Below are 10779 nucleotides of genomic sequence, written 5' to 3' on the forward strand. Positions count from 1 at the left end.
TTTAATGAAAACCCAAGTGCAAAAATTATTTTTGGACCCAAACACATGCATTTAAATAAACAATAAATAAATAAAAAATGTCCCAGGTTGAGTCTGGTATTATAGCTCAGTTTAGTTCTGATTATGTGAACAAGTCAGAGTAGTAGTAACAGACACAACCTGAGGTCAGGGGTGGCGCTGTTTCTGTTATAAAGCAGTCATATTTTTCTATCCTGCACAAAATCTAATGCCTCACATGTGATATATGCAAATATATAAATAAAACACATAATTAACAGGAGAATGTACAAATGGTGAACTGTAATGAAGGCTAAATTTATGCACCCCCATATATTGAAAACGGAATGGTCCAAGCAATGCATAATGTTGTGCGGAAAGGAAGTAGGAACAGGAAGCAGGGGTGTAATGCAGCGGACAATTGGATCCTTCCATCTTGAGTGTAAATGGTTCAGCCCGACCAAACATTGTGGTGCAATTCCAAATTTAGCTCCCCCCATTCACTGGAAATGGAACGGTCCAATTAGTGCTGAAACTACGGCATGGAACGCAGTAAATAAGCTGTAATAGGGGTGTAATCATTTCTGACTATAATGGTTTTGTCCACCTTTTCAAAACTGCTTTGATAACTGTAGTCATTCCAGACTACAGTGAGACACAGGATCCTGCCGAGTGACTGTTATAGCGTGTAAGCATTGCATAGCTCGACAATGCCTCCCCTTTGTAGTGAAAATGGAATCGTCCAATTAGTGCTTAACATCAACGGAGTACTCGGGGAATGTGCGGGAATAGGGGTGTTATGTTTTAAGTTTGCCTCCTTTGACTGCAGTGTGAACAAGTAATTGCATTGCGCAGCCTGCGTAACTCTAAAGTAAGATGGTTTTGTAGTTGCTATATGCAAGCAATGGAGTCTGTAGGTTTTTTCTATAATAGTAACAATACCTGTATGTTAAAATAAAACACTTTGTAGCTATGGCCACCATGGAGATGCTGAGTAGTGTGTGTATTGCAGTATATAGGTTGCAGGGCTTCATGGGTGTACAAACATGGCCGCCGGGTGCCGTCACTGGGCCTTCAGCGCCTTATATCCAACCCGTTAAATGCCGCTGTTACAATTGACAGCTACATCTAAGGGGTTGACTGTGGTTTTCCTTCAATATGGCCGTGTGAGGGCTTGTTTTTTTTTTTGCGGGACGAGTTGAACTTTTGAACGACACCATTGATTTTACCATATAGTGCATATAAATTTATTTATTTTTTTACCATGTTCATTAAATGCTAAAACTGACCTGCCCTTCTGATTTTCCAAGGCTGACGTTTGTATTCATATCATTTTGGGGTAGATACAATGTTTTTATCACCTTTTATTGGAATGTAGTGGCGACCAAAATAACATAATTCTGAAGTTTTTATTTATTTATTTTTTCTCGTTACGACGTTTACCGATCTAATTAATCATATATTGATCGAGCGATTCTGAGTTCAGTGATACCAGATATGTGTATATGTGTAAAATATATATATATATATATATATAATATTTAATTTTTTATTGTGAAAGGGGAGTGATTTTAAACTTTTATATTTCTAAAAACTTTTTTTTCTTTTTTACTTTAATAATCCCCTTGGGAGACTTGAAGCTGCGATGTCCGATTGGCTGTGCTACACCTAGCAGAGCACCAGCCCTGCTAATTATAGTGAAAATCCTATGAGCACCGGCCACGGGGTGGCTTTAACAGGGGGATCATAATGACAGGCATGAGGGTCTTCAGCAGACCTCCTGCTGAGGTGAGGTCATGAATGACCCATCGGCTCCCTGCAACCACGTGACCGTGGAATGACGTGCCCACCTGCTGACGCATGTTAAATGCTGCTGTCAAATATTGTCAGCGGCATTTAACAGGCTGTCAGCTGCCTGCTCCACTCCGCTCGCGGCTTTTAAAGGCACATGATGACTGATTAAATCATTCATAATCTGCTGGGAAAGATGCGGGCTCAGTGTGCGAGCCCGCAACAAAAGCAGGAAGACGGCATAACTGTTCGTCATAAAGAGGTTAATTTTGATTAATTCTGTCTTAAGATGCTCCTCAATTGTGATTATAAAAACTTCAGGTATGGCAGCATGTGTATTAGTATATTAACTTTGGTTCCATTTTTTTTTTTTTTTTTTTTTTTCTTTAAATACAAGATAAAAACAAAATATAGAAAATGTGATTATTGGTGATATAATCTCAGAAGCCACAGGAGATACAGAATATTACAAATGACACAGGGAGGCAATGAATGATGACATCAGGTGCTATATCGCTATATACAGCATGTGTTTAGACAACGGCTATAGTAAGTCGCACGGAATACTAAGCTGTAGTGAATAAGATGTAATAAGGAGTAAAGAATAACAGACAAGAATAATAAATTATATCACAGCCTTAATGCCTTAAAGCTAGTGCTTATGTGATAAACTAACACTGTTTCTGCAGTGGAAAGTAATAGTAAAAAAATTGCTATTAGGGTACGTGCGCACAATCCGGATTTGAGGCAGAAATTTACTGAGCGTTTATCTTTCTGCCCAATGAATGCTTTTTGGAGCTAAATAAAGTTATTTGGTGGCACATTGCTTAAACCCTTGGATTACCATAGAACTGGGGTGAGTATATTGGTTCATTTAAATGATTAAAGAATGTGTCTGCTGTAATTCAAATAAAGTGTTTACTCTGTGTCTGTGTGTTTATTTAACTCTTTACTTAACTAAGTTTGGTAATGAAAAGGTCTGACACCTTGTCATCACTAAACAAAATAGCTAGGTGTCAGCTAGTGCCATTCACTGAATCTTCATCAGCATTTCTATTCATGTAATTTATGCGGCTCCTGTGAGACGTTGTTAGCCTGGTAAGGTGCCATTAGGCAAACATGGTCCCTGACTATTAATAACATCTCACAGCTGGTTCGTTAGTCACTATGCCCCCCCCCCCCCGATCAGCACTCGGCAGCGTTTTGAACACAGCATATTTTTGTTGCGTCCAAAACGCTGTGTTCTAATACCGCACTTTTGTTGTCGATACATGTGAATCCACCGCATATGACTCTTCAATCGGTCAAAATCTGCAGTGGAGACTAGCGTGTCCGCTACAGTAATTGACATGCTGCGAGTGAGTTTGGGTACCTGGCCACGATCAGGAGTTGCTGTAGGTTTGACGCTGCGTGTTTATACAGCATCAAACCCACAGCGTCCAGATGTTACAGCATAGTGGATGGGGTTTCTAGAAATCCCATGTCCATTATGCGTGCATCTGAGGCTGCGAATCACCCATGGACACTGACATGCAGCGTGTCAGCATGTCAATTTCTCTTGCTGAGTCGCTAGTGTCCGCAACAGAAATTTGACCACTAGAATGTATTGAATGCTGTAAATCCGCATGGTTCAGTGAACACTTGTGGATTTAGCTGCATTCAATGGAATGCAAAGTTTTGGACGTAGAAAAAATTTGCGTCCAAAGCGCTGCTACGTCTGAATTATGGGCACAAAGCCTAAAATAATAAAAAAATAAATAAATAAATAAAAAAAAGGCGTGTGCTCCCGTGTCATTTTCATTACCAACAGGGGGAAAGCCAACCGCTGGGGGATGATATTGGTAGCCAGCGAAGGGGCCATTAGACAACAATGTTCCCTGGCTATTAATATCAGCCCACAGCTGTTTGTTTAGCCTTTACTGGTTAGATTACAGGGGGACCCAAGAAAATAATTGACGTGGGGTCCCCCTTTAAAATCTAACCAGCAAAGGCTAAACTAGACAGCTGCGGGCTGATATTAATAGCAACGGAAGGGGCTATGAATACTAGCCCCCTCCGCGTCTATTAATATCACCCCTCAGCAGGCCCAGAAATGGCGCATCCATAAGATGCACCAAATCTGGTGCTTAGCCTCCGCTCTTCCCACTGCCCTGTAGCGGTGGCGAGTGGGGTAATGGGGTTGGGGGTTCACGTTAGCCTTGTATTGGTGGCTGATGTGAAGCCCAGGTTAGTAATGGAGGGCGTCTATAAGACTCCCCCATTACTAACCGCGTAGTAAAGTGGTCTCGGCTTTTTCAATAAAGACACTGCCAGAATAAAGTATTTTTAATGAAATAAAAAACACACGGTTCTACAATTTTTTTTTTTTTTTATTACATTCTGTCCGCGAAGCCCTCTATCTCCTGGAAAAAAAAAACGTAAAAAACAAAACAACCATATTTCCCACCTGTCCCCGCCGTCAATGACAAAGTCCACGATTACGCAGAGTGTCCCGCGACGATCCGGATCACTTCTACAGCAGTGACATCAGTGATGGCTGATGTCACTGTTGTAGAAGGCAGCAATGATCACTGACTGGGGTGTGAAATCACCCCCTGTCAATGTACATTGCTGCAGGAGGTCACTGGGGTTCATCAGCAGATCAGCCCCAGTGATCTTGCGAATGTTCCCAGGGTGAGCATCAGCTGATGAGTGACATCACTGCAGGTGCTGGCAGCTCGGTACACTGCGGAGCGCTCCGTTTCTTCAGAGTGCACACCCCAGAGAAGACTTCCCTCCCAGATGCTGCCAATCACAGCTCGGCACCTGATCTAGCAATTGGATGTGTCTGGTAGGGAGGGGTAAAGGTGCACACCCCCAGAGAAGACTCTGAAGAAACGTCCAGTTGCACTAAAAGCAGAGATTCCACATGCTGCGCTCCAAAAGCAACAATTGTGAATATCTCTGCAATAGAGCGACTCAGAGCAAAACCGAAAAGAGCGACAGAATTAGGGAAGCTCTGGTTCTTTCTTTTTTTTTTTTTTATACAAGGTATCTAACTAAAAAACATTTGGGGTTGAGAATGAAGTTGTCTGTACTGTACAAAAGGGGGAGTTAAGTCCTCATCACAGTGCTGCCTTCTGTGTCCAGTCCCCCATGGCTGTTGCCTCCACTCCCCTCCATGATATGCAATAGTGATTATTCCTGACCTTCTGTCTGCCTTTTATCATCTCGCCCACCATAGTCTGAGCAATTTATATCTGACCATATTAATAGAAATGTGTAACTGAGTAGGTAGAATTCCACACAATCTGGATTTATTGGAGAAAATGTCAGCAGCAAATAGAAAAAAAAAAAAATTAATTCTGCATTGTGTATACCAAATGGACTGCGTTATAGCTTCTGTTTGCTTCTTTAACCCTTTCCCGACATGGCTATTTTCCGTTTTGTTTTCTTCCTCCTCTGCTGATATAATTCCGAGCCCCATAACGTTTTACATTTTTGGCTGATGGGGCTGTGTGAGGGCTTGTTTTTTGCCCCCTGAGCCGATGTTTTTATTCACACCATTTGAGGGTAGATTTGATGTTTTGATCGCCTCTTTTCATTTTTCGCAGTGTTGCGGCCGCCTCCACTTAGTTCTGGCGTATAGATTTTTTTTTTTTTTTCCCTCATTATACCATTTACTAAACTGATCGGATTGATTAATTTTATATTTTGATAGATCAAACTTTTACAAACTCTGCAATATCAAATGTGTATTTATTTGGTGAATGTAAGGGTGATTCTAACTTCTATACTTTTTTTTTTTTTTTTATTATACATTTTTAAAAACCTGTGTTTTCTCTACTGTATTTGTCATCCCCCTTAGGGGACTTGAACCTGCGATCATCTGTCGCTTGCACTATACACAGCAATACCACAGTATTGCTGTATGTAGGAAAAATCACGGTCTTCTATGAAAATCAGCCAGAAGCCGGCGTTTACAGGAGAACCATAATGGCTTGTGTCCGCTGTTCACTGCCTCTTTTTACCGTCGGCACACACTGAACCTCTGGACATCTTCATGTTAGACCTGGACTTTTGGCCTCTATTAGGCCTGGGATGTCCCTATGCATGTGCAGAGACACCACAGGCCTTGTTGTGGCAGAATTCTCGGCCTAAAGTGTCCTTTACATGTGTCATGATGTCGCTGGGCAGGGAGGTCCCAGGCCACTGGCGTGAGGAGGCCCTTGATTTCAGTAACGAGGTGGCGATGACCGTACAGGAGTAGAGCATGCATCGGAGGTGGCCGGGAGGTGATTATTTAGGTTTTTCGTTTTTTTGTTTTTTTTTCAACCTTTTGCTGAAAAAAATAGAGATATTTTTAGACAAAATCACCAGCCCCAGTTGTAACGTTGTGTGAAAGGTTCTTGTAGGGCTCCAGTGAAGATTCTCCGTGAGTCAAATGACGACTTCTTCCATCTTTTCTTGCTGACTTTTTTTCGTTGACCCGGGAATGTTTTTGCCCCCAGATATAGAAGATGCCGGAAGGACCCACAGTGCGGCGCTTCTGCTCCCTCGTCTCTCCCTTTGTGGGACAGCAGGTGGTGAAAGTTGGGGGCAGAACCCAGCAGATTGCCCTGCAGGATTTAATGGAGAAGTGGATTCAGGACTGTCAGGTAATTAAAAGCGGTTTCCAAGTTTATAAAAATATAAACCCATCAGTGACTCATGTACATTTCTTAATTTACTCTTGTGGCCAAAATGATGATTAATTTGATGGCCAGATCAGACATCCTCCCACCATGTGAGCATCCGCTCACATTTCAAAAAGTAGGCAGGGCTGGATTGGACTGCCGTAAAAAAAACATAATTTTTGCACAATTACGAGTTGCTCAAAAATGTTGCAACATTCCAGTTTTATCCCTGAATTTTGGCAAAAAAATCTGTTAAAGCAGGCCCTAAATCTTAATTTTCAGAACCAAGGATATGCTGCTTGAAGTCTAATCCAAGATTCAGATTTTTCTTGAGGGTCTCTCCCAGTAATATAGGCTGGATGTGAGCTCAGTATGTATCCAGGTGCTATTCTATCCTGCAGTGATTTCCTCCTCATTTACAGCTTGTATTTTCTGCCCATCCCCGAGACTGTACATGCTCTCTCCCCTCTCCATACTGTGGAGAGGTTCGTAATCAGCAGCTCATATGGATTTGTAACATTTTTGCAGATCACTCAGATAAAGAGTTGCTGACTCTGTGCCAACAAAATGTCTAAACCTTTTTTTAATGAAGACTTTTCAGAATGTTATGTATTTTTGCTCAAAATTTATTGTTTAACATTTTTGTCACCTTTTTTTAAGGGTTTTTAGAGATTGAAACTTTTTTTTTTTTCCCCAATTTTGAAATTTTAAACTGTAACATTTCAGACGTTCTCGTCCTGCTCCACTTGCTGCCAGTACGCGTCAACCCCTGTGTACAATGGGCTTCAGTGATGCAATGTTAATGACATCACATGGCCAAAAGCTGCGGGACACAGTGATTTCAGCGACTGGACAGTCTAGCTGGGTGATGTTGGTGCACATTCACACTGCGCTTTTTATCCATAGGGCCGCCCCTTCAGATGACACGTGGCAAAAAGCATGCAAGCGGAATAAAAAGTGTATACCACAATGAAGTTTGTGTGAAATGTGCCTTTTAAGGCGATTATTCCCATATACTTGAATGGGTATGGTCGTATAGAGCTTGTAAAAACAAGCACTTTTGCAATTTACTGCTTGTTAAAATTTTCATCTGTTCTTGAGATACTCTTTTTTTCTTCTGTTTACTTCTCGTTGCCTTGGAGACCGACCACCACAGCTAGACCGCAGAATATACAAAGTGCTTACAGGCTCTTTTCTATTGAGCATGTAAGCACTGTTTTGAAGCCGGCCAAAATCTTTGGTGACCTCCTAATCCTGGCCAGCTTTAGCACAGTGCTTACAAGCTAGACAGCAGCAGTGGTCTGTTTCCGAGGCGGCAACAACCTGTGAACAAAAAAAAAAATGAATATCTCAAAAACTGTTGCAAATTTTAACAAGCTGGAAATTGAAAAAAATGTTTAATTACACAAGATCTACCCAACAACGCCCTTATTTGAAGATGAGGAAATAACCCTTTAAGGTTTGCTTTCCATAAATTGGAAAACAAATTGCATACGCATACGTGCATACGCATACGTGCATACGCATGTAGACGTGCATACGCATTTACAACTGGGTACCATGTGCAGCCAACGAAGCATAATCATAAGGGTGCCACTGCTCCTTTTAGGATGGGGTTATATGGCGACTTTTGGTCATATGTAAGCTGCAGTGAAGTCGTTGGGTCCTCACCGGTGACCACATGTGGTCCATCTTTAAGTGTCGCCTCCTGTATCTGCAGGTCCATGGGAAAAATCTCTACGTGGCGTTTGGATGCGACAAAACCAACAAAGCTCCTTCTGCTAATACCCAAGCAGTGGATGAAGACCTCTCTAAAGAGAAGAGCGCACCCACCACGAGTCCTGATGACTTCGGCCCTTGGAATGAAGCAAGTCCCAGATGCAAATGGCTGCGTTTCCATTTTGGGTTGTACGGGAGCGTTCGGGTGAATGAGCTCGCTCGTGCCAAGCAAGGGAACAAGAGAGGGGATTGGAAAGACCCCACGCCCAGGTACACGGCCTCTACAAGCCGAGGCTGGGAAACCCGGCTAGGGGGTGGAAGCTGCCACCTTTTTACAGCAGATTTGGCACTGGGGGTCTTTTCCATGGTGACCAGTTGGCTTGGTAGTCTCTTCCCGGATCTGCTTCTATGGATTCAAATAAAGCAATAGGATTTTATCATTGTCAGACATGGTTCCGATTCATCTCCTGCCTCTTTGCTTAGGTTAATTCTGCACTTCAATTCGGGGGGTTTCCTTGTGTTCTACAACTGCCGGATACTGTCGTGCTCGTCCCCACGCGTGGAGCCCACCTGTGATATCCTATCGCTGGATTTCGATAAGGAAAAGGCTCTGCGTGCGCTGTCGGCCCCCCGACCGGTCTGTGTCACTCTGATGGATCAGCGATACTTCTCCGGAGTAGGTAAGACTCCTGTCACGGGTGTGTCAGAGGTGACAGACAATCGCCCTGCAGTTGGTTGCAGGAGATCTCTACGTTTGGCATTACAAACCTCTTCCTAGGAGCTGGCTGTCTCTAGGACGTAGCGGCTACCTCCCTCTGGCTAATTAGCTCCCTGGCCTGGGTGTATATATACCTGGTGTGTCTGAGAGGGAGGTGCCGGCGATATTCATTTCTACTTGTGAGACTTTAGCTTCGTCCTCTCTGAAGCTTGAGGCTGTGTGTGCATTTGTTTGGAGACATCTAAAGCTAAGCCACCCCCCCCCCCTTGTTTGTCTACCCTTGTTGTCTATAGAGTTTAGTGGAGATCGACTAGTGCTCATCTCCTCCCTTCCTTAGCCTTAGCCATACACCAGGGAAAGACAGGGCGAGGCACGCGTGCGGTGATTGGTGAAGAGCCAATATAGGGATGGTAGTTGAGAGAGGGTGACGTTAGACCAGACTAGGAGGTCTCCACTCCCCCCTTTCCTTAGTGCAACACAGAGGGAAAGGGAGCCCAGACACTAAGTCTTTCCCGCACCTTTCGTGACAAGGCCCCATAAAGTTTATCTCCGACTGTTGGCTGATGGATATGGAGAGCCCTGATCTAATCTATATCACGATGCAATTGTCTCCAGGGAATATCATTAAGAACGAGATCCTGTATCTGGCACAAGTCCACCCCCTGTCGCTGGGCTCCCTGCTACCGGCGGACACCCTGCGTGCCATCATCGATCACGCTGTGAGCTTCACCGCCCGCTGGCTGCAGAGCAAGATCCAAAGAGATCCGCTGCACTACCAGATCTACATGAAGGAGCTCTGCCAGAAGGGGCACAAGTTGGTGAAAGAGAAGATAGGACCTCCTCGTGGACTGCAGAGACTGACTTGGTATTGTCCTACGTGTCAGGAGCGCGTACAGTCAAAAGAACAAGCCTAATCAAGAACAAGCAGTAGGGAAAATTTTCCAAGTGGATTTTTGTCTGTGCAAAAAAAAAAAATTGCAATAATATCATGATTTCTTTTCACATATTTTGAACAGAAGAGACAATGGATCGGCCGTAGTAAATGGGGTAATCCTTATTTGAGTCAGGGGCACGTCAAGCTGATTCCAATTTGTGCCGCAGAAATGAGTGTTGGATTTTAATGCAAAGAGCCTGATCCAGTCTGAAATCTGGCAGATCTGTGCAAGTAAAATCCACCGTGGATCAGACTGTACAAATCTCTGCTGTGGACTTAATTATGTGTGGAAATAGGAGCACAATGTAGAACGGGTGGAATCGCTAGAGAATCCTCTGCAAAATCATGGTATGTCATACATGTGGATTTGGCTACAGATTTGTGGCAGAAAAAAATAGAAATTCTATAGCCTTTTTTTTTGCACATGAAAGCAATATTATAGCAGGCTCTTATTTTTATTGCCTATAGGGGGCAACATTCAATTTATGTCTATTGAGAGCTGCAATATAATGGTTATTGCCCGTATCATAGCAGCCGGTACTGGTGGAGTATATAGATTCTAGCCTCTGTCCTGAATCTACACATTTAATAGTGTGTGTATCCAGGGCATTGATTTCACTCACTATGAAAATAATAGTGTTGCTGAAATATATATAAAATATTTTTTTTTAATTTTTTCAATCCTCTTTAAATGGAGCAATGTAGTTACGTTTGTGTGTGTGTATAATATAATCTAAATAAATAGATATAATTACGTTAATGTAGCTGCCCTGTACCTTGACTGCACAGTTTATCTAATATATAATTGCCAATCAGCTCTGTCACAGCTTCCGGCGATTGTGTCGCTATCCCACAATCCACCGCGGCAGACGAACTGCGCCTCCACAAGTGAGAAAAACGGCACCGCTATTCCGTCGGGAGATCAGCGGCTCATCTCCCGCCGTAGGGATGTCAGCCAATGAGCT

At 43.1% G+C, this 10779-nt stretch overlaps 1 protein-coding gene across 2 annotated transcripts; it reads left to right on the top strand.

Moving 5' to 3' along the window:
* Nucleotides 1-511: 511 nt before the first annotated feature.
* Nucleotides 512-10531, top strand: NEIL2 (nei like DNA glycosylase 2). Of its 2 annotated transcripts, none has more exons than XM_073672930.1 (5): nt 512-685; nt 6279-6425; nt 8164-8432; nt 8646-8842; nt 9496-10531. In XM_073672930.1, the coding sequence occupies exons 2-5, from the start codon at nt 6288-6290 to the stop codon at nt 9792-9794; spliced, it is 903 nt and encodes a 300-aa protein (XP_073529031.1). In that variant the 5' UTR covers nt 512-685; nt 6279-6287; the 3' UTR covers nt 9795-10531. The 2 variants fall into 2 exon arrangements, with proteins under 2 accessions (XP_073529031.1, XP_073529030.1); XM_073672929.1 differs by lacking the exon at nt 512-685 and adding an exon at nt 702-835.
* Nucleotides 10532-10779: the final 248 nt, after the last annotated feature.

This window comes from Phyllobates terribilis, unplaced genomic scaffold, assembly GCF_046119375.1.
Source record: "Phyllobates terribilis strain yellow unplaced genomic scaffold, ASM4611937v1 Scaffold_3__8_contigs__length_932513732, whole genome shotgun sequence".
Lineage (NCBI taxonomy): Eukaryota > Metazoa > Chordata > Amphibia > Anura > Dendrobatidae > Phyllobates > Phyllobates terribilis.